The 25,360-nt window shown below is 38.4% G+C and overlaps 1 protein-coding gene across 2 annotated transcripts in view; it reads right to left on the bottom strand.

The window, feature by feature from the left end:
• The window catches only part of cntn4 (contactin 4), a 165,484-nt gene that overhangs the window by 114,912 nt on the left and 25,212 nt on the right, over positions 1-25,360 (bottom strand). For both annotated transcript variants that reach the window (XM_038697795.1, XM_038697796.1), the window contains exon 3: positions 6,791-6,923. In XM_038697795.1, the coding sequence (XP_038553723.1) occupies positions 6,791-6,923 (133 nt within the window). The remainder of the gene's footprint in view (positions 1-6,790; positions 6,924-25,360) is intronic.

Genomic DNA, 25,360 nt, shown 5'->3' with positions numbered 1-25,360 from the left:
ATCTCTCCAAACAGATGCATCATCTTTGAAGAAACACAGGTGGGAGGAAAGTCAGTCATTTCAGAAAAATAGATACAAGCCATAAATTACTTCAGCCAGGGGTAAAAAAAAGCTCAGGTGCTGTTATTTGTTATCAATGTGTATAACCATCAACGCAATACAAGGTTCTGCACAGATAAGCAAGCACAAAGCGAGCATTTTATACATTATTGGAAAATGGACAATGCAGATTTGATTAGGGCCCAAGGTGATTTAGCGGTTGATTATTTCTTTGAGGAGAAGTTCTATATTTCCCTCTGCTTTGATTTTTTAATGTTCTCTGAATGATTTCAGGTTCAGCTGGGAAAACGGTGTTGTGTTTCATTTGGAAAATAAAGCAGCTTTGAAGCCGAAAAAAGCCAATGTGCCAATTTGGTTTGAGGCATAAGGACCTTTTTGAGAAAACACTGACAGGGGTGTTAAATTATCATTGAGGTATATTGCATCTTTTTTTTTTTTTTATTAAAAACATTATCTAATTTTTTAAAGATTCTTTTTATTACTCAAAATTGGGTTAAATTCCAAATCCATTTACATTTTTTTTTTTATTCTGTTTTATTTCAAAATTATTTAACTGCCAATGTATGTGGACACCATGCAATAAAGGAGAAAAATGGCACACCTGACAATAGGGAATATTATGTCATGTTATATTTAGTTAAGCTTAATAGTTGAAAATTAATAATTATACACATATTTTAGGAACCAACAGAGGAAAAATACTCATGGCGTTATTTATAACTGTAGTTGTATGTGGAAACCCAGTAGCATAATTTTATCCTTATCTAACTTAAGACATTATACCTTATAGAACAGACTTGTTTGCTTAATTTTATCCTATGTTCTGTGCTGTGGCCACTGTAGTCGGTACAGGATCAACATATAATACACAAGCAGGAGCTGATTACATGAAGAACAATGTCAGACTGTGTTGCTTAGCCACCACCCCACTCTGAAGTGTCTCAAAAACAGTAGAATATTTGTGGGCCGGGCATTGCAGCACTCACAAAGCGCCTCTTTTTTTCTTTTAATAGACAGAATGTGCAGCACAATGGTATTTCATGGCCCTCCTCTGGTTCAGTCACAACTGAGCTCTCAAGAGCCTTATTACTACACACAATAGAGAACAGCCTAGGGGGTAGTGGTGGCTGCAGTCTCACAGGACTAAGGCAGCGATTCATTTGCAGCTGAAGTGGAACAAACAAAAATCAACAAAAATATTTTACCACCAAGTAACGCCTTTGACCTGAATGAAAAAGCAGAGCGGACAGGGGAGGGCGGAGTTTGACACTCTAAACCTCAGTATCAGGCCCAGATAGTGGCGTCCTCGGTTTCTCTGTTCCCATCAAATACAAACAGTCGTACTTGTGCAGAGGACCCAGCACTGTATCCATATTGAAACAGTTTAATCGGTTGACAGCTGGAAAACCAAATGTTGCCAGTGCTTTATCTGTGTCTTTCGAAAACATTACAGTGGACAAGGTTTTTAATGTATCTGCGTGAGCAATCGTGTCCCATGTTGAAAAGGACAAAGAATTTACCCAGTTGGAGGGAGATACTGTGAATCCCAACATGCACTGGATTGTGTTTGCGTGTGATAATTAAACATGGTGGTAGTTAAAGATAATTGCCCACCCAAACCTGCCAATGCTCTTTTGTGACAGATAGAATGCCCAGTGACAGCTTGTGTCGCATTATGCCAATTAGGTAACAACTTTGAAGCCACTAAGTGACGGATACTCTCATTTCTGTATAACTCAAGCACATTATAACTACAGATAAACTGAGACCAGTTTGGGAACAGTGATGGAAAGCAGCATGAGGGGAACTCTGTCACTGTATATCCTTCCCCGTGGGATGTATGGAGCAACACATTACATCAAACACATATAAACTAGACTTTTATATTATAATTGTATTTACAATGATTTATGCTGGCAAGCAGGCCACAACAGCAGTTGCATTTGTTAGGCACATGCTTCATGCAATCACATAACAACAGGCGGTTTACACAGTGGCATAATACCACACCATCTGGCTTATGAGACTGTGAACGTTAGGCGGTCTGTTCCTTTTCTTAAACCTGGTGCTTAAATATGTTTTAAAAAATACTACTTTGTAAAGACCACACCTCCCATAGTTAGAGTTAAATTTAATGTTTTCTGTTTGTGGTAAAAAACAACAAAAAACTTCAGTTTTTGAGTATCTTCTTCATAGGACGACTCTTCCAGTTCTGTGTTTTGTGAACTGTAACACCTCCCTTGTTGTTGACAGGCTTGATTCCCCGAGGCTGTTTTTCCTTCAGTCAAACTAAAAGAAGACTGAGGGACAAGGTATTTGGGCACTGCTAGATGCTATTCGCACTGAAAGCCCTGCTTAACCAATCGCCTGCAACTATCTGGCAGCCCAGTATGGCAGTGACTCCACTTTGAGAGTTATTAGCATAGACATAGGTTTGGATATCAGAGGTGATGAGTTAAAAACCTCAAGTGATGTGAGACACAATGCATCTGCAGTCTCAAAGCCTCAAGTCACCCAGATCTTAACGAAGAACTTGTCTGACAGTGTTGTTCATTATAAGATGGCTGATAATGTGAACTACTCTATAGTGACAATAATCAGATTTTGTTAAATTTATGAAATTATTTTACTGTGTGTAAAATATACCTAGTGGATCTAATATGTAATTGAATGTGCGTATGTACTAGGTTAACCTTAAAGCGGTTAGCTGTAGTTTTTTAATAAAATTAATCACTTTATTATTTTATTGGGTGAACTGATTGCATTTGCAACTTTCTCAGCTATGATGGCTGTAGGATGCTTCTTATGTGAAGAAATTGGTTTACATAGGCTGTGACATCCATGTGAGCTTCTGACCAGTTGCAAACGTTATCTGTTGCAAAATACCACAGTTGTCTCGCTTGCCACATTGCTCCACCATAGGGCTGTACATTACAATTATTTTTCAAGTTGATTAATCTAACAACTAATTTTGTGTATTCTAAAGAAAAAAATAGCTGTAGCTTGTCCGGGGGAATCTCTGCTAGTATACTGTCATTTTAACAATGCGTAGGCATAGACAGGCTTCTGCAACGCAAACGGCTTTGTTCACTTACTTGCCTGCGTACTTTGTGAGTAACTGGAGGATTAAACCTGAATCCACTAGGCGGCAGACCAGGACCGGATCACTAACTGTTTTCATTATCATCCAATAAATTTAGCTATACTGACATTGCTGAGCCTAGTTAAAGATAATAGTTATCGAAAAGCCGGCAGTCTAGCTAACGGCGACGTATCATGTTGGCTAAATGCAGTCAGTGTAACAAGCAAAGAGCATGGATTAGTTGAACGTCAAGCTGATAAAAATATTACTGTAACGTTGCAGAGGGAGTTTACCTAATTTTCCAGCATTTTGTGTGACACCATCTCAGGTGTGTCGGCCTCTGTTTTAGCCTGCTCATTAGTTTGAGCATGCGCACAAGCACACAGTTCAAAAGGGAGTGGTTAGAGGCTACAGAAAAGTACACATGGCTAGCTTAAAGGAAAGTTTGACATTTTAGGACATACACTTATTTGCTTTCTGGTTGAGAGATATAAGAAGATAGATTCCATTGTTATTTAAGTCATAGGCCTTTAAGGCTACAGCCGGCTAGCAGCCAGTTAGCTTAGCTTAGCACAAAGACTGGAAACGGAGAAAATAGCTAGCCTGCTATGTCCAAATAACAATCAACCTAACAGCACCTCTGAAGCTCACTAATTAAGACATTATGTCCTAATATAATTATAATATAATGTGCATTCTTAATTAGCTGCTGAGTTCTTATTTCTTACAAGGAGCGCAATGTCGGCGAATTGATAATATTGATTGTGTGAAATGTTAGAAGTGGCGCTCATTCATTCACCTTCTGCGATGCGCCAGATATAGAGGAACACGTCAACATTACGTTATCAATGAATATTTAAATAATAATCGACATCTGGGAATCTAAAAAAAGATACCCCACCTTTAATAGCTGAGCATTTTTACAGTAGCTTCAAACCTTGTCAATGAACAAAAACAAAATAATCGTTCATTAATCTTAATCGAGGTAAAGTGATTTTGAATTTAGGTCATATCATCCAGCCCTAGAGCCTAACATGTTTTTGGTGATGGAGGAAACCGGAGCACCCGGAGGAAACCAACGTAGACACAGGAAGAACATGCAACTCCACACAGAAAGGTCTGGGATGACCGGGGTGCAAACCTGCAACATTCTTGCTGTAAGGCCACAGTGCTGGCCACCTTGCCTAACCCTAACCCTAGCTAATGGCACATAAACTGATTGGTGAATAGTCTCAATTCTTACACATTCTACCTTAAGGTGCCTGGAATTGGATTTATATGCCACAACCTACTAATTTCTCCTCTTTAAAATAAGAATGTATCCTTTATTTCTCTTCATTCAGGTTTGGTGCACACATTTCTGAGCAGATATCTTTGCTTGAGGCATTTAATGGAAATACTGCAGCTCAAACTGTCACGGTTTACTGCTGTGGACGTGCAATTAATGAACTCGCTGTTGATTTAGCTGTTGTCTGCTCATTGCAACACATCTTTAGAAGGTGGCAGTCGCTCAGACAGGACAGCACAGCGACCTTGCCAGGAAACAGCTGATTAGGTCATCCTCTAAGCTGGCTCAATCCCAAGTATTAAATGTACCAATCCTTCCAAATCTCAACCCAGCAATTTCAGTGAGCAAACATGATTGATTTGAACTTTTACTTGTCAGAGATGCTGAAACACAACATAACATCCTTTTAATAGACTAATGGTCTATGTGAGGAGGAAATAAAGAGGAAGAAACAGCTGCTCTTTGAGCTGAAAAATGTTTGAGCTTGGTGCATGCAAAGCGTAACATGCATTCTTGGTGTACAGATAGACATGGACATGTTTTCAGCAGGGGGTTGAAAGGAAAATCTACCACAACATCAAATTCATGTAATACATTCCTTTGGTCCTGATCAGCTCAGGCTCGACTTGCGAGGATGAACAAGTCTTTTCTAAAGCTAGAAACAACAGAGCCAAGACTCCTGAAGCGGTTTCAGTCAGGGTGAATGGAAGACTCAATCTGAACACATAATGAACATAATGAAATACCCATCTGATATACAGGATATGTACACATTTGACATTTGAAAGCACCAGTGGTTGAAAGTAACTAAGTGCATTTACTCACTGTACTAAAGTAGAATTTTGAGCTACTTGTACTTTACTAGTATTTAATTTTCTAAAACTTTAACAACAACTTTATACTTCATCTCCACAACATTTCATAGGGAAATATTGTTGTGTACTTTTTACTTCACTAAATTTACCTGACAGCTGTAGTTGCTGATTACTTTCCAGATTGAAAATCTGTTGTGGTGAATTCTCACTATATAAATAAAATAAAATTTAATTGAATGGATTATCTAAATATAGTATTTAAAGGGGCTATATCTAGTTTTTTAATGAAATCCCTTATTAAAAAATCTAATTTTCATTGCCTTATTGTCAATAGGCTCTAACCTCACTTAGAAATGAAGCACACACCTGTTTTCTCTGTTGCTTGGAACAGCCATTAGTCTGCTTTTAATGTGAAGGCACTGAGTTGGGATGTAGCCCTGTGCGCGCTCACCTCCTGACCAGTTGCTAACGTTATCCAGTGCAATATGTAATGTTATGGTTTTCCACATTACTTCACCAACTAAAGCGACCCATATAACTGTCCTCTGTACCACCCTTATTATGTCAAAGTGCCTGCAAGAAATGATGTAACGGCACAAAGCAAATGTGGAGCGATTTGTTTGTTCTAGCCTAGATGCCGCTGTTTGCTTCGTAACGTTTAATTTAGATTAATTGTGGTTTTGCCGATACTCAGGTACATAGTTTCTCCACTGTCTCAGTCGCTGTAATTTATGTGACACACATAAATACAATAATGCAACATAACACCAAAGCGCAACACAGTGGACGATCCATTCACTACAGTAATTTCACCTACTGTGATCTAACTGTTATAAAGTGTGACAACAATCCCATTTATTAGTTATTATCCAATACATTTAGCTCTGTGCTCACATTGCCTCTGTGAAAGATGCACAAATAGTTATTGAAAAGGGCCAGGTGAGCTAATGCTGATGTTTCACGTCAGCTAAATGCTGTCAGTGTAGCGTTATCCTGCAACGAGTATGAATCAGTTGAATCTCAAGCTGCTAAAAAAGAGTTTACATGAGTTTCCAGTGTGTTGTGTGAAGCTGTCTCCCTCTGTGTAGGTCTCTTTATGTCCGATTAGCTCGCTCATGAGTTCGAGCCCTCTTATGAGCACAAAAAGAAACAATCTGAAAACCACACTGCTAGTGGCCGATGAAAACTACATATTGCCCCTTTAAGTAAAGCACCTGAATACTTATTCAATTGGTTAATGAATGTGGATGAGTCTGTGCCCACATGAAGTTAATCAGTCTTTCGGTTTAAAGTGTAAAGTTTAAGAGTTGGAACATGCTACATTACTATGTTACAAGATTTATGGGTATTTAAGTGTCCAACAGCTCACTTTTATTGGTGTTCAGAGCTGCCAGCATACGAAGAGTGATTGTAAAAGACAAGATTGAGGCATTTGCCAGTGATAGGTTGTCTAAAATTGAAGGGTGTTGAAATTGTCAGCAGCATCTATGGGGAGGAACAATTTGCAGAGCGAGAAAAGATAAAGCGCTGCAGTTACACACTCACCGGTAGATGGGAGGTGGGCTTCCCTGGGCTTCGCAGCTGAACACCACCTCCCTGTTCCTCTCCAGAGTCTCCACAGGATACACAATGCTGCCTGGCTGCTTGGTGAACACAGGACTCTGCAGTACACTGCTCTCTGTAGGACAACAAGGAAAGACAACATAGCTGACTATAAAGTTAGGCACCAGCATGCTTGCAAAACAGCCAATTAGTCAGTGGCAACAGGTTACTCCTTTTTAGTGTTTAGAAGGGACCAAAACCACAAGCAGACAAAACATATCAATTTGAACCGCCTGTCACATCAACATGGCAACAGAAAAGACTGATTGGAGGAGAAACAGCTATTTAGGTGGTAGTAGGAAATAGAGCCTGATTTATGTTAAACAATTGTCTGGGATAATGTCTTAATTTACTTCTGTCAGCCTGCTTTTATTTGTTTATTTATTCATTTATTTGCTCAGTGATGTTAGGATTATGTGTCCATGCAGAGGTGTAATCAGTTGGTATCATGTGGTTAGAGCTCTTTGTTGTAAATGACACAGGAGTCTCAGTTACTCCATTAAAGCACCATTAACACAGTGTGATTCTTGTGCATTGCTTTAGAAAGTATCTGTGACGTTTTGAACACAAGGAAAAGGAACAGACTTAATCACTCTTATTTCTTTGTCATAGCTTAATTCGTCTTATTCTCTAAAGTTGAGACAACCAGCCATTAACTGGTATCTAATATCCTTTAGTTCTCTTTAATGATATTAATTTGTCTTTTTTTATTGATAGCTTTATCCAATTGAAAGTAAACATAGTCTTTGGATTCTATCATATTTAATGAAAGAATAAGAAGATAAATAAATCAAAAGAAATTTAGCATTAAAACGCACAGGAGTGGGCCCAGATTTCTAAGGGAGGGAAACCCCTTAGAAGACTGGGCCCACTCCTGTTTAAAACTGTCAAACTGAAAGGCAGTGTTGATGGTATATTATATGAAGGAGCTTCATAAGAGGATTTTAAAACAGTCTTTAAAAAGAAAGGATTTCGCAATTTAACTAAGATGGTAATTTCACTGGGCCTCTCAATGTTATTGGTGCAATATAACAAAAGAATAATAATACATACTTAACACATACCTAAAGGATGGTGCAGACATTAATACAGAACAAAAGAAGAAAGAATATAAACATGCATGCAGGCCCGAAAAACAACGTGATGTCATGGTTGTGATGGTTTGTTGTCTGGCAGTAAGGTAATGTAGTAAACACATGATGAAACACATTAGAATAACAAATACTCAATTTCCAACCATCCACATCTGCTCAGTCAAAGCGGAACAGAGGTGAACTCCAATTCCACAGAAACGGGCTGGAGATTACACCAAACAGGAAAAGCATGCTTGCATTGTTCTGTCATACGGGCTTCAGAAAAGCAGACGGGGCAAATGCTCTATTTGTAGGATGGAACTGTAACATGACAATACTTAACTGTAAATACACAATGTATGTTTCAGCAATTACAGTCAAATGAGAAAAACAGGCATTATTTAGTGACATGGGGTACAGTTTAGGTCTCAATTTACTTCAATTTACAGTAGAAGATGAGAAGTGACTGCTGTTCTGACTACACTGTGGGTAATGAGCTCTGGAACATTCACACAGGCTGTTAGTACAGCTGAATCATGGTCTGAAAGTGTGGGCGTTAAGGCAGGATGATGACATTAATATATTATAAGGAAGTCATGATGAGCCCTTATGCCTTATTACGTTTCCATGCTTGTCCAAGTGGTGCAGAGTATGGCTTCATGAAGCCTTTCTTACCCAGGAAGTGCCCTAATAACTGAGTGGGCTATGAGACATGGAGGAGGACTTCAGGTTTGGACAGCTGGTAACATTACATTTAAACTAAGTATGGTGGGTACTGAACAATGACTAGCTTTTATCCTGCTTGTGCACCCCTTTAAATAAAACACGACGTCCCTGGACAGGGCAGGCTGTACGAGGCCTTACACCCCAATTTGTGGAGCTGCACAAAATATATCAGAATTTAAGATGATTTGGCTCTCTTTATTTATTTAATCATTACCAATAACCCTGCAGGGGCTGTTTGTATTACTGGTGTCTAGTTTTAACCAGTGATGTTAAACTACTACCAGAGTATGATTTTTTTATATATAAAACAGGAAAGGATATACAGTATTAGTGTAACAATGCAAAATGTATCACGTGTATCATTATCAATTTTAAAAGTATAGAAAAAATAATCAAATGCCAGAAATATCTAACATTTATTCTGGCATGATGTTTCAAACAACTTTGCTCATCATTTATGTGTTTTTACTCTTTCAATTAAAGGTGGCAACCTTGGTTGGTTGGCTGTTCAGTTATCTGTCAGTTAGAGATTTGTAGCCCGCGGATGAAAGCTCCTAATGATTTTCTTGACAGTTAATATAACACCATCATCTGATCATAATTATTATGACCAGACGGTCACATTACTATTGGCAAACTCTCCTTAACAAGGTCTCTCCACATCTAATGATAGAATTCCTGTGACTTTTACTGTCCATATGTAAGTATCCCTCATATTTTGTCTTCTGTTCTTTGTTAATCAGATCAAAATTTCAAACAAAACATTGATATTCTGTTTTTACATCAGTTCTGTAAAACCTTCACTTCAAATACAATCAGTGTTGTATTTATTGTCTCCAAAATGGAGATCACAGCCATTTATTTTGTCTTTAAACTACAGAACCTTTTAAGCAACAGGAAGCTTCAGCAATGCGTTGTGAAAGTACTGGCAGGTCTGTGCATAGTTATATAGGATGGGCATGGACAGGGTAATGCATAGTTCAAAGAACTGCATAGGCAATCTAATTCAAGAAAATGTTTCTCTGCAACCTCACATTTCACAGCATCAAAGTATGCTTCCAATCCCCCAGAAGCATTCAACCCTCATGCTAATGTTAGTATCAAACAAGCAATCTGCATAAGTATGGAGAGTGATATAAGAAAGGTTTTGAAGTCTCTGTAGAGCAATCGACACTGTCCGAGCTGTTGTCATCCCTCCCAAAGAAGATTTAAAACAATACAACAACATGATTGGTCATCTTTTCCCTTCTAATTATTTCTGGCATGTGTTAGTTATTTCCTGATCATCCAGAAGTAATTACTGAAGTTGTTCAAGGACTCAACGAAAACAGCTCATTATGCTTGCTGCTACCTCATAAATTCTTGGGCAAAAACTGATTTGACCCTGTGTTTATTTCCAACATGCAGCAGCGCAGCTGTCCCATGCTCACATTCGCCATTTTTTTACTGCAACTGTAGAGTGAGTCAGTGGCTTTACAATGGTAATGCACTTAACAAACCTTGTTGTGTATCCACTATCAGTAAGAATTAGAAGAATAGGTTTAACCTTATACAAAAGGTAGAAAATGACAGAGAATATGGCATGTCCCAAATGTTGTCTGTATTAGCGAAATACATTAAAACACAAACGATGTAGAATTTGGGACTGAGGTGAAAAAAACAAACAAAAAAACCCAGCAGCTGCAAAAATGAAGCTAATGTCCCCCATAGGGTACAATGGCTCCATTAATCAACACCTGTCAGAATAAAAAACAATGCTCTGTGTCCGTTGATAAAGTGACAGAAATTCTACACTCAATCACTCAATTTTATATTCAGTGAAGATTAATATCTGTATTACTCATAAATCGTCAGTGCTATATTCCGCAGTGACTGCTGTGAAAATATCTGTGAAATCACCTCCGCACAGCAGCCTGTTTATAGTGGTTATATGCCAAAAAAAAAAAAATAATAATGATAATATATATATTTATTTATACACTGTATTTTCTGGATTGATGTATCCCTCATACATAAATACATGCACTAAGCTGCTCACAAATTATACCAAAAAACAAAATGCTCAAATAGTAAAGCCTGATTTGTATTTGAACCCCACCTTTATAAAAATAGAACCGGTGCAAAACACAAATCAGAATTGCATTGGGCCATCTTGCAGGACTTTAAGGAAACACTGGAGGTTGTGTATGTACTGATGAATATGGAGGTTAATATTTCTATTTCAGAACTACTGGAATACTGATTAGGAACAGTTTTTTATTTTTTTATTTTAATTATGCATTAACTGTGGTTTGTTGGTAGGAAGAGCTCCCTGTTTGAGGGGAGTTTATTCAGTTCAAGTGCAGATCTGCTGGAAGCTTGCTGCTAGCTGCCCATTAACCACGTTTCTTTGTTGACAGAGAAATTTACTTTTTTATGTAAAGTCCTTATAAGTTTATTTTGTTTTGTTTTTCCACAAGGTTTCAATATCAGATCATGACGCAAAAATAACACCAAAGCAACATAAACTGATAACTAATCTGTTAAAAAAGCATGTTACAGTGAACAGTTATCGAGGATAAACCTCACTAGCTTTATACTTCTGTAGTTTTAGACTGCAGTCTATTTGTTATCAGCAAATCTGTATAATGGAAAGTCAGAAAGGCGTTTATGGCACAAATGATGGTATCCCTCTGTTGAATAAACTGTGTAAATTTATTTCCTGTTAGTGATAAAACTAAACTAATAAGCTAACAATATTTGGCTTGCAGTTATGACTCTGAGAAGAAGTGGATTGACGTTTGTGTTAAATTGAGTCAATTGGGAGACAAGGATAAAAAAAAACACTACTTTAAAACACTTAAACACTTATTACTTTAAAAATTAAAATGCTGTTCGTATCTGTTCAGAGCACATTATCTGTATTATATATATATAATAGTCTTATTTGTTTTCCCTAATACATAGAGTATACAGTATGTACAGTATTGATGATGCTAACCCCTGCTTTGTTTCAGTTGTTTGCAAACAGAAGCAGCTTGAAACTTCCGTCTTATCCAGTTCTGAAGTGGCTGTTCAGCATGTCCTCATGCAGTGGAGTTGTGCTGAGCAGAAAAGAAGTAGGTCACCATTAAAATCGTAAGCCTATGTTTCTCTAACGCTCAGGTCCCTTTCCCAGGCCTCCCAGTAGACCTTATACACCTGCAACATGCTGTTTCTCTTCTCATTGTTACAATCTGACTCATCTGCATACAAGAAACATGTCAAGCCAAAGCACCAGGTTACAGCTACAGGGAATACCCACCAGCACTCTGGAAATTGGCTGTTGCCTACATTATGGTGACATTCAAATCTTAAATGGGATGAAAAATAGGAAATAGGAAAAGTCTTTGATCTACACAGTCCTCTCTTTTCTCTGTGACAGTCATTGGAATGTATTATAGTTGACTTCTGTATTTATTTTGGCACTTTAAAAAATTATGGAGTGGTATTCATCTTAAGATCATAGACCTTTTCAACATTCTGTACTCTTTCACTGACATTTCATTTATATATATATATATACACATTTCATTTATATATATATAAATGAAATGTCAGTGATTTATTATTATTATTATTATTATTATTATTATTATTATTTATTATTTATTTATTGTTTTTCAAGTAAGACAAAAAAATTCAAACAAAAACCATGAACACCAACAATGAACAATCAAATTACAGGACGTCTTGGAAAAAAACCCAAAACTATAGACTGGCAATAATTATAGTCGGCCACTAACACTTGCGTGAAAAAACGTCCTGCACATAATGGACAAAATGATTCTTGCTGGCTTTATGCAATTTATATACATTTTTCTCCAAAGGTAAGTAAGTAAGTATTGGGTTGGACATTAAATCCATATGCACCCAATCCAGTCCATGCTCATTATCATAGACGTTTAACCAAAACAGCAATTTTGCAATGTTTGCTGCCCAATAATAGTACACAAGATTAGTCAGGCCTAACTGTCTTCCTTAGGCAGGTATATCTTTCCTCATACATTCCAAATAAATTACATTATTAGTCTGTTCAAGGGCTTGAATATTAAGTGTGGTATGAATACCGGGATCATTTGAAAAAGACATAGAAATCCAGGTAAAATTATCTTCTTCACCATATTTATGTGGCCTGCTAACATTTTTGGAAGTGGTGACGATTTCATAAAATTCTGTTCGGTCTTCTCCGTGTTATATTTGATCAGGTCTCTAGGTGAGTAAATGATTTGTTTTCTGGCTGTGTTTTGGTTCAGTTATTAGCGACATAAGGTCATTACTGCATTTCTGTGAACATGAATAGCTATAAAGTACATAAACAGAGTAACAGTCATGACTTCAGTTAGCAAAGCTTAATTAAGTGATTACGTCGAACCCAGTTCAATTAAATTGTGGAGAAATGACGCTACGCTTATAAAACAGTTTAAATGAAATTTTTATAATTATAATTACGATGAGCATGCTTCAACATTTATCAGCTGTGAACATATGACAAACATCATAGGAACGAAGGGAAATAAATACTGAAGAGAGTTAATCAAAAAGGGAAACCAAAACTCTAGATGTCAAATATCTGAGACAACTACCACATTCACAATCAGGGCTTGACATTAGCGCCAGCCCACCTCCCAAAGTGGCTAATAAGAGTTACTGTGTTACACGCCACATGCCCCATTGGGCGGGTGGGTGGGTGACACATTGCCTCTTACTAGCCACTTTGGCAGATGGCTTTCATAAGGCCGGGTCGACTCGCATTTTGTCAGTCAAATCAATGCAATTTTGTTTTTTAGCTGTCATTACACACACATACACACACATACACACATACATATATATATATATATTCATAGCCATTTGTTAGACAACATATGGCTATGAATATATTCGCAACGTGGATGTGAGACTTGAACTGGTTATTGTCTGATCTGCCTCCGCTACCTCCTTGTTGAACTTTTTTGTCATTGTTTTATAAAAAAGAAATCCATTCTTGTTTTTGTACCATTTTTATTTTCTTCATTTGTAATTTGTTTGTATACTATGGATTTTGATATATATTTGTCGAATTTTAAGGATGTTTCTATCTTGTGTGTATAATGTGGTAATTATTGTCATTATGTTGTCTGGTTAAAATGCATCATTCTAGCCATGATCCAGTGCAAAAGAATTGGTGCCACAGATATTTCCCTGCAAAGCAAAATATCCCCACGCTCATGGCACCCCACTACATCACTTGCTTTGTCTTGTGTAGCCTTGTGTATACTGGGTTTTTGAAAATGATCCACTGAGGGCTGGCAGGTTTTAATGTTATCCAACAATGCAACAATCAAACAGTTATTCAGATGGTATCCACATTGATCTTCTGAGAGCTGGAAGGGAGATATTTTTGGTCAGATTATGCTCTCTAGCTTAGGCTGGCCATAAAGGAAAGATTAACAGCCTGAAAACAGTTCTGATATGGCCTCCCTGGTTTGTCTTAATGCTTTCAGTCTGACCTGGAAAGGTTTGGAAAGGTTTTACCACTATTGGAGCCACAACAAAACACCCACTGAGATGAGGTGCAAAATATTCTGAGAAAGGAAAGGACATTTCAGGACATCCATGTTACAGTTGTGTGAAATGTGAAGTCACCGGCTGGATGGCTTTTTATCGTTCGCTATGGTTAGCTTAGCAGGAATAGGAACGGTGGTTTGGCCTAGAAGAAAGAACATAATGATTTTATTTGTATAATTTTACTTGCAGCATTTTATCTTCTGAAATATGTGTATAGCATTAAACAAAAAAGATGAATGCAGTGTATTATTTCTGCAGGAAGATGAGAACAAGAAGAAACTCCTGACTCATGGCTTCCTGTATAATCCCAGTAAGTACTGTGCTTTGGAACGGCGTACAAAATGACTGCTTCTAAGCAGACTTTTTGTTTGTTTTGGCCACCACTAGTGCTCTTCTGCCAATAGAATTATGCATGCTGTAAATTTATTGTGCATGGTTAGTGAACAGCATGGCACTCTAATGTGGCCGTGTTAAAAGCCTTACTGCACAGTCTGCAGTGCAAACAATGAGCCAATCAATTTTAAAGGTAAACACTGCACCAGTGTGCTGTGCATGAAGAGGTTTGTTGAGACAGAAATAAATAATATTTTCTTATTCCATCACCCTCTAATTATGATGCATTTAATCAGTATTATAATTGGGATGATGTTTTTTCCACTCAGACAGACATGTAGTCACAGTCCTCACTAGGGTAATTCCCCAGTGAAGTGACAAATGATACACGCCTTAGCAAGTATGATGTAACACCTGCATAGCATCCAGGCAGCAATGGCTGGCATGAAATAACAAAGAGTCTTCACCTTCACAACAAGTCCTCCAAATTAAGCAGCAAAATATGTTTGTAACTGCCTTAGCATTAAACAAAAAAAGATTTAGTTCTTCTGCAGGAAGAAAACAAACATTTTGTGATCTGACCCCCCCTCAGACTGGAAAGGATGACATTATTTGTTTGTGCATTCCACATATCTAAATATATGGGGGGGGGTTTTTTTTTGTTTGTTTGTTTGTTATGTTTTAAAGTCATACTATTCATAGTTTTCACGTGACTTCACATTCCAAGGAAAACGCTCCCTTGAAGGGCAAAAAGACGTTATTTTCCGCTGCCTGCCAACCAGGAAGCAAGTGATACTCTGTTACTTTGAGTTTGTTACATTTTCGTTGGCAGTATGCTGGATGGTTGTTGTGCTTTCAGATGCATTAATCCACGCGGAGAGAAGCCTGAGCTGTGTTAGCTGAGGGATTCCGTACAAGGTTGACGTAAACATTACCACAGTCCAGCGCTGGCCGGGTGTTTTTTAACGACAGGTGCTGTATATGGATCGCAAGTGCCCAACACTTGCAGTTCGTGTCCAAATCTATCTTCTTCTTGAGTGGACAGGTGATCCAAATAAAATTTAACGGCTTTTGCGGCATCTCTACGAGGGAGTTCCATTTGGATCTCTCTCTGGAGTTATGTATGTATACTCCCTGATTAAGAAAAAAATGCATGTCAGAATACATGAGAGGATGAAGACGCCATAGTTAAATTCATTTGGTTAAGGTTAGAGAAACATTTCATTATAGTTAAAAGAAACCAACCGTGACTATATGTAGGAAAACAGGACGCAAACAGCAACGTCTCCAACGTCACAGTACCTCATCTTTCCATCAAGCGTCGTGATTCCTTTGTCTTTGTCACTTGGATGTAAACATATGTAATCTTTGGGCATTTGCTAAAAAGACGATGATGCTGTGCCCACCTCCACTGCCAAATTGTAACCCTCTATCAGACATTGATTTTGTTCATATAATAAATATCATGTGTCCATTTCTGTAGTGAGATCATTATTGATACTGAACCATCGTAACTCTAGTTTTATGTTCTCAGGCAGAGCCACTTAATGAGTTACCCTGCCTGTAGATGCAAATTAGAGGTCAGTGCCTACATGAAACAGAAGTATGTGTTCAATCTGATAGCAGCTTGTGGTCCCTCTGATAATCAGATTGCCTTGCATAATGCACTGTAATAGTAACACACATGCACTGATTTCACAAGATATGGTCCTTAGGGCAGCGAGGTCCAGAGATTTAATAAACACTGACATGATTGTAATGAAAGAACAATTGAATCAAAAGTCACATCTTTAGCATTATGATAAACATTAAGCCTCTGCTCTGGTGAAACAGAGTGCACATGTGCCCTTTGGGATGAGGGTAGTAAACCCCAGAAGCTCAGCCTCTCCTCTGCTGTCCTACTCTGCTTGTGCCAGGAAAACCTCATCGGTGTTCTTTTCCAGCCACTCAGTGAGCATCGCTGTCTCACTAAAAACCCTACAAGCTCTCGGAAAACTGAAAGAATGGTGTGTGATGTACAGTCTCGGTTGTTCTGCACCCTCAGCGTGACAGTCACATAAATCATTCATTTCTTTGGGTTGCATGTAAGTGAGGCAGCGTCACAAAAACTTGCTTTGAAATAGCTACGGCGTCCACACATACACAAGACGAACACTTCTTGTGCCTACAGACAACAGCAAGGTGATTTCGACTGTGTTTCCTCCTAAAGACCATGAATAAAACATGTATTGATATCCACATCAAAAGGCAAGAGTTGACAAAGCAAAACTAAACCAAACAAAGATGTCGGGGCAGTGGAAAGAGGAGAAGAGAGTGCTTTCTCTTGAACATGCTCTGAATCTCTAACACCGCCAATTAGCAAGGGCTTGGCTCGGAGGCCATCTGGGGATGCCCCCCTCTTTCATCTTGACATAATTGCTCCTCCTGAGGAAAAGCAGGTGAGTGCACCTGCTTCAGGTTACCTAGACATGCTCTTCAATTTTATGGGCTACAGCTGAGCTCTCACTAATACTGTCATCAAGCAGATCTCAACCCTAATGAAAGCTTTAATAGGTAAGAAAACTGTGTTTAAAATGATGAAAACCTTGGTGCGTCAAATAGTTTAAATGGTGGAGCTCTGAGGTCATGTTACGAGGTACTCGTGTAACAAATTTTCATTTTGATGCCTTTGCCTCCTTAAGCAATGCTGTGATTAGATGGTCTAATACTAATCACCACAAAATGAAGTGGGGACAGCTGGGCCAGTTTGGAGGTCGAAAGCAGATCCAGGGGTAAAGGGCCACGAAGTCTGCCTGGCAGCATGGCTCAGCTGGCCTGGCAGAGTCAGGCCCACAGCAGGCTGCTTACCCAGTGGAATGACAAAGGTCAGTGTTCATCCTGTCACTGTAAAATGGCCTGAAGAGATCAGGGCAGCACTACTAGAAGAGACCTTGACATATATGGCCATCTGACACGCACGTCAACCTAAGAAATGCCCTTCATGGACAATGGGCATGATTATGGAGACACATTAGGAGCGCATCATTCTGGATGGCAGTTTTTACAACGTCCAGGAGTGCTGCTGCTGCTATGACAGATGCTACACGTCCTTCAGTTAGATGACATTATTAAAACACAGAATTGATAGAAGACAATATACTGTCAATCAGTCAGCATCTTTAGTCAGACTGAAGCTGGAGTGATGTTTGTGTGTGTAAATTCATGTTTAGTGCTTGACGAGACTTTATTCGAATTGATTGTTATTCTAATGTTGAAATGTTGGATTATTTTTAAATATATGTATATATATATATACACACATATTAGGGCTGGGCACGTTAATGCGTTATTATCGCATTAATTAATTAACGCCGCAGTTTTGATTTTATTATTATTAGTTTGAAAGTCCGTTGCTCACTGGCTCTGAATACACATACAGTCAAACCATGGGTCACAAGGGGGCGGGATGTTGATCAGCCTGCAAATCACCCACCCAAAGAAGCAGTGGGGGGAGGCTTCGGCAGACTACGCAGTCATCTTTTTTCCATATTTTTCCACCCGCGATCCGTTATTACGGCAGCAGGTGAGCCGCTTGCTTGTTAATGACGCAGCCTATCAAACAACTCCAACAGCCAAAACCAACATCTGCACCCTGTGTTCAATGTCGCTTTAACGTTACCTGGTCTGTGCTTGTAAAATATCTACCGCAACAGAGTGAAGTCTGTGCGAGTGAACACGATTATTCACAATTAAAAATTTTAATCATTGCCCAGCACTACTATATATATATATAATCTGAATTTGATTATTGAAGTATCCAAAATTTCAAATTCAGCTTGCTTGTAGGATGCTTTAGTATTTTACACTTTTGAAATTTTCTTCCCACCTTCCCACCAGAGTAATTACTTTTCATTTACTTAACTGCATCTTTAAATTTCATTTGTGGAATCCTGACACAGTTACATTATGATTGTATGGTAATGTAGAAAATGCAGAATGAATTGGGAAGTCTTCATAGCATTACCACAGGGGCTAGATGTAGTTTTTCAAGAGAATCACTTATCAACACATCGCTTTTTTACTGCCTATTTGTCAACAGGCTGTAAACTCACCTAGAAATTAAACACACACAGCTGATTTCTCTGTTGCTTTGAACAGCCACTATTCTGCTTCTTATGTGAACAATCAGGTTTGGGTCTCTGCACACGTTCTCCTGAGCCTCTTGCCCACTACAACAACAACACTGCAGCTACGGGATGGAGTCTACTAACACCATAAAACGACCAGCTCCCAAAAAACTCCCCCCAAAAAAACAAAGTCGGCTTTCCTCTTATTGGGGTAAACTAACATTACTGCAAAGCATGTGAAATATATTGTGATGTTGTGCTTTAGTTGACTCAAGTTATATAGCATTAGCTCGCCTGCTAACACCAACCACTTGCTAACATGATCTGGTGCAAGTTGATAAAAATACTAGCATGTTGTGTGAAGTGGGCTACCCGTGAGTCTGTTTCTGTGTGTTCGATTTAGCTCGCTCCTGAGTTAGAGCACACGTACGAGCACACACCTGGTTGCAATCTAAAAACCACTCCGCTAGTGGCCGCTGAAAACTACATATAGCCCATTTAAGCAGGTTTAAAGGGGCATTATGGAGTTTCCAGCGGCTACTAGCGGTCCATAGCCAATCCATCGCAGGGCCACCCATTTAAGGTCACCAATCAACCTAGTCCGCATGTCTTTGGACAATGGGAGGAAGCCGGAGCAACCGAAGAGAACCTTCTTGCTGTGAGGCCACAGTGATATCCACTTTGACCACTGTGCCCACCCAATACAACAACAATCTAACATTAATTCTCCCTTTATGAAACATGTTCAGTTTTTGTTGACACTGTCTGATAAATGTATTATTGAGGTTGAAGTTTTTGGTGTTGTGGAGGTGTTTCTGATATTCTGACCCCTTCAGCTCTATTTTGGCCGATTGTACTTGTATCTGCCCTAGCTGAGGCTAATTACCTGGCCAGACTTTTTCTGATTAGGCGATCATGAAAGACCTCTTCTCTCACTTGTGCGGGACCGGCTGTCTGACTTGCGCATGCTACTGCTGCTGCCACTATGTAGCACTCGGGTGGCTTCACGTCATCCCCTCAGTGTCTTGTGTCAAGCAGTGTTGCTTTGTGCATCATCCTCTGGGTGGCATCATGGCTGTGAATACTGGCCTTTCATCTAGCCCAGGACAATACCCTACATAAAACTGTAGGCTTTATAAGATGACCGCTACACACATTGTTGACATGTTAAGGGCACGATTGCAAAGGTTTACTGAGGAGATTTAAATTCAACTGAGATTACATCACAATGAAATAAAACATTCATGGCTAATGTAAACACAAATAATCACTAAGAAAACTCACAGCGGAGGGACTCGATATGCTAAAGATTGCCATCTCAATCTTGTTTTGTGGTACAGGTAATGATCCCCCTTTTGCTCATAACTCTTTATCAACACTAACACGAAGCTGCTGCCTGTTGCGGAACCCGTACATTCACATGTTGATATCACATAAGATAGGTATAGTCTTTATGGGAGCACAACATGGGGGGGATCATGCCGAGCCACAATTATGCCCTAGAGTTAATCTTACCAAATGTGCAGCGGCTTCATAATTTACTTTCAGGCCAAATGGAGCAACATTCTCACTGCATGCTTGAGCAAAAATTGCCAAAGCACCACCACCACACAGATCTATTTAATGAAATGTCATAATTAGGCCTACAAGTCATATATCTGTCTGTCTCAATAACTCACTTATTTATTTAATAAGTCATTATTCTATTGCACAACATAATGAGTGTACTCCTAACCTGAGAGTCTTCAAACGTTCTACATTATCATTATAAAAGAAAAAGTCCCAAATTATTTTAATCTTGGTAGATTACAGTTGCTTTAAATTCTGAGTGGATTGTGTGAATTTGCTGTAAATGTTTATAATTATGACTAGAGATGCACTAATTGCATTTTTCCTGGCTGATTCCGATTACCATTTTTTAAAGGTCTGAAATGCCAATTCCGATTTTCTTTCTTTCTACGAACTATGATTGACAGAATGCACAAATATTTTTGTATCTTTTCTTTATTGGAAAATTCTCTTTATTAGGATCCTCATTAGCATTGCCTTTTCTGACTGGGGTCCATTAAACTGCATGTTCATTATAAAACAATGACTAATAAATGACTTTAATAGGATGTTCTTTCACTTAGACACATCTCAAAATAAAAAACGCCCCAGGTTAGGCTGCTGGACAGACACACACACCTACACCCTCTCTCCCTCTCTCTCTCTCTCTCTCTCTCTCTCTCTTCCTGTATTTTCCCTAATTAAGACTACAATACAGTTACATAGCTGTACGGTACCTCTACAATGATAAGCAAGACTGAGTTTTCCAATAGCATAATTAAATTAAATTAAATTAAAATCAATTAAGTTTATGTGAAAACTATTCTTTTTCTGAATTGTAGTGTGTTGTTTGCTCCTACATTATACAAAGGTTCTAAACTGTCCCTTAGGGACAAATAGTTATCTGAATATAATCAAATTCATAAATCTTAACAAATATGAGTTCCTAAATACAGTAATTTCCATGATAAATAGGTTGAGTACAGCTATTTTGCACTTTAGAAATGTAAGGACACGAGCAGGATTCTTGTTCATTTAGTATGAGAAAAAAAATGTTCCAACCTTGTTTTTTAATGTCAGCATCCACTGCCATTTAACATGAGTTCAGCAGTTTGTCCTATTTTCCTATTTGCGATGACAGTAGGCTTGCAGCGGTCAAGTGCATACTGTGCCCTGATCAGGGCAGGCTATGACTCACTCAGTGAATCCAGTCTTGGGGTGACACATGGCTAAATGGCTGCACAGTTCCCCCAGCTATGTGTCTGTCTCCACATTAGTGCTCTGCAAGCCACTGACAAGAGCTGCTAAGCTGCTCACTGAGCATTTTAGATGAATACTTGGATTGCCTACAATTCTGACACAAAAAATGTTAAAACTGGCTTAAAAGTAGCGCTAGTTGGATTGTATAGATAAATTGACTTATATTAGCTTACTGCAGATATATTATGTGGGTGTATATAGTTTGTTGTAAAAAAAATAATCTGCCAATATATTGTTGTCAGATCAAAACTAGGGCTGGGGCAACTCATTAATCAACATCATTGATTTTGCCAGGCAACCTGCCTATAAGTACAATCATCTTATGTTTGGGAGTATGTTGATAGAGACACAACAATGTGGTGCTCTATAAGCTCTGTAATTTGCAAATGGCTTATTACAACAGTACAACTGTCATGCGTGAGCACTTGAAGATAAATCAAGCCCAAACACTTTCTCAGCAGCAGTGGCAGCAGGACGGCACCGCAAATCCTGTTTACTTACTTTACTACTTTTTGTCCCCACAAAAGCATGATATATTAAGATCAGCACAAAGAACATGTTTCTGCTTGTGTACTTAGAATAGATTTTTAAAAGTAATTTCTTCACCGCTGCTGTAATGGTAACATAACGTTACACTATGCCATGTATGATTAAGAAAAAGGCTTAAACTAAGGTTATAGGCTGTAAACTGTTTTAGTTATTTTCTTTGCTCCACATTGACGATTTGCCAGCAGCCATACCAATGTAAACCCTGCTACTGCTGAATGACCCAAGCTATGCAGGTTTGGGCTTGGCCAGCACCTGTATAGGCGACCTCCTAGGAGAACTTAGTTGCTGCTGGAAGAAGTGTTGGTGGGCCAGTAGGGGTCAGTCTTCCCTCTGGTCTTAATAATAAGATCCCAGTGCAGCGATGGAGAAGCTGTGCTGTAGGAGATGCCGTCCTTTGGATGAGACGGGACGTCCTGCCTTATTGTGGTCATTAAAGATCCCATGGCACTTACGGCAAAATTCCCAACCTGGCTTTCACCATCAAAATCTTAAATAAAAATGATGATTCTCCAGTTATATTAACCTTATGTGTCACAGCAATTCTTTGAAATTTGAGATCCAGTATTTTTCTGATCCAGCATCTGACAAATAGGGTCATAACACAGCAATGACTAGGAAGGCACATTTTAAAATATGCTATTATTATGATTATTCTAATGTACTCTGTGTCTCTTTTCGGGATGATGATACAATATTGAAAGATTAATGAAGCAAAGTGTTGATATTTATTTTGGATCATTGTTCTATTAATCAAGTAAAATATCTTTAGAATAATAAATACATTTGTCATTAATTAATTAATTAATAGACTAATCTAAAAAGAATATTTTGAGATTTATGTAGCCCTCGTGAAAACCACACTGATCACTGCTGCTGTGCTGTGCTCACAAAATTTTGGCTGGATGTTTAGTGCTACAACGGCTTTTTAGCCTTAATCTTGTTTGTGATGATGGTGTAAATGATAACTGTGTTTGAAAGTGGTGATCTGCTGCCAACAATGATAATGACATCAATCTTGATCATTATGATGATGATCATAATGATGATAACAGCGATACTGATTGGTGTGGCACATTTTCAATCATTGGCTTTGTTAGAGTCACAATACTGCAAAGACTACATTCTAGACCTTCTCTATCTGAAAAGTGCAACGAGAAAACATTTGTTATGAATTGGCGCTCTGTAAATAAAATTGAATTGAACTATTTCCAAGGCATGTTTAATAAAAGCAGTCAAATTGTAGTAAGTAAGTAACTTGATCTTAATTTAGTACTAAACTTTAGATCTTTCTGCTTTGCATTTTGGAAGGAGGCAGTGATTGCTGTGAAACTATAATTAGATTGCACTCTTCAACATGATGTCCTCTAACTGGGCTCATTTCTGAGTTATAGGGAGTTAAAAAGAAACTTTTTGTCATTTTGTTATGTACCCATAGATACTATTTAAGGGCCCCCACCTTGTAGACCACCTGTTTTGTCTGGTTGTTTTAAATATCCTACAATTACCATTTACCTCTCACTTTACCATGTTAAATCAGGTTAATCACTGTATATGTGTGTGTTCCTGTGATCTATTTCGATACTCTTTGATGGTTAATCTCCTGTCTGTCAAATAGATGTCCCACTGACAACACCACCACACTGAGACCTGACATCATCCTGTGGTTGGCATGTCTTGGTAGTCAAGCTGAGAAGAGAGAGAGAAAAGGCTGGAGAGTGGAAGTCGACTGAAACGGTTTGTGAGCCTCTCAACCAAGCTTCCTGAGAGAGATTTCAAGGCAGCAAACCTAAAAAGATCTCTCTGAAGAAGCAGAAAAGGGAAGTATCTGGTTCTAGAAGCAAAGTGTGTCTAGTGGGATCACATGGCTATCTAAATGCAGCCGCAGGGAGTAGCAGAAAGATGTCATTGACGACTGCCCCGCCATCCTGTTGTCTAAAATGTTCAAGCATTCAAGGGCAAACATATAATTGAAGTACTGCTAACAGCTGAAGACTCTGCAGCTGGTACTCGGGCACCAGTGGAGGTGCAACAGGCAGATCAACCTGTCACCAAACTAGTTTGATGCTCTGGATTGTTTCATCAACAGGTCCTTCTTTGTTATTCTCAGAGACGCGTCCTTCTCTTGTGCTTCTATCTTTTGTGGGGTTCCGCAGGGGTCTATTTAGGGTCCCCTCTTATTGCCTCTGTGGAGCTGTAGAGTCTGGATCGTTGGTTGCAAGCCACCTGCTAAACCCATGTTCCTGCTCAACAGATGCTGCTACAATTATTAATTTTAGAACTGTTATTATTATTATATATAATTATTATCAATATTATTATTATTATTTCACATTTCAATGTGGAACTTGCATTGTGCTACTGTGTGTTCTCTTTCCTCTTGCTTAAATTTACTTTAAACGTGCCACCTCTGGGGCAAATAATGGTTACACATAATAGTGATTTTCATTCCTACATGGATGAAATGCAACTGTATGTCCCATTAACAGGTACAGGCACTAGCAGTATTAACTTGATATAATAATAACAATAAAAGTATAGTTAAGTATAGTAGTATAAAAAAAGGCCTATAACCTAGGTGTAATTTTAGACACAGGTTTGACTAAATTGGTACATTCCTGCTTTATCTGACTGAGACATTAAATCAAGATCATTCCTTTCCTCTAGAAAAAAAGTCATCCATGCTTTTGATTGCACACTGTATTGTGTTATCAGTAGGCAACGCATCCAGAGACTTGGGTGTTATTTACTTTTCTTAATTGTTTTTATTGTAAAGCACTTTGTACTTTGTTTTAAAAGGTGCTACATAAATGAAGTTATTATTATTGTTTAACTGTGGGGTCTTTGTCAGAAAATAATCTCAAAATAAATATATGCAGTAAACCGAAATGTGACTAAACTGACAGGTAAAGGTTATAAATGAGAGAATATCAGCTTCCTATTCATCTCTGTACTCTCACTCTCTCCAGCTAGTAATCTCGGTAGAGCTGCTTTGGTCTGTCAAAGAGCAGTTTCCATGCTGACAAGTGACAGTTCAAAGAAGAAAACAAGAAATATCTAGTCTTTTCTAGGTGACAGTATATACATTTATAGAGCATGGTTCAGCACCAGCATGAAAAAAAAAAAAATTGGTTAAGGAGCACCTAAATTAGTCAATTCTGTGAAATAAGGTTTCCATCAACTCCCTCATATACTCTCATAAAACTCATATCAACTACATGTGTTCAAAAGAAAAGCAAAAGATCTAGAGTAGGTGGATAAAATATCTTGTGCAGATGTTTTTTCTGAGCCTCTACATGGAGTTTATTAGAGATAGTCCTCTGTGATTGTTCGAGATAATACACGTCTCTGCA

This window comes from Micropterus salmoides, unplaced genomic scaffold (assembly GCF_014851395.1).
Source record: "Micropterus salmoides isolate LMB-PRFRI ecotype aquatic unplaced genomic scaffold, ASM1485139v1 Ms_hic_scaffold_4, whole genome shotgun sequence".
NCBI lineage: Eukaryota > Metazoa > Chordata > Actinopteri > Centrarchiformes > Centrarchidae > Micropterus > Micropterus salmoides.
Note: the sequence above shows the minus strand (reverse complement) of the source record. Positions and strands in the feature narration are given on the sequence as shown.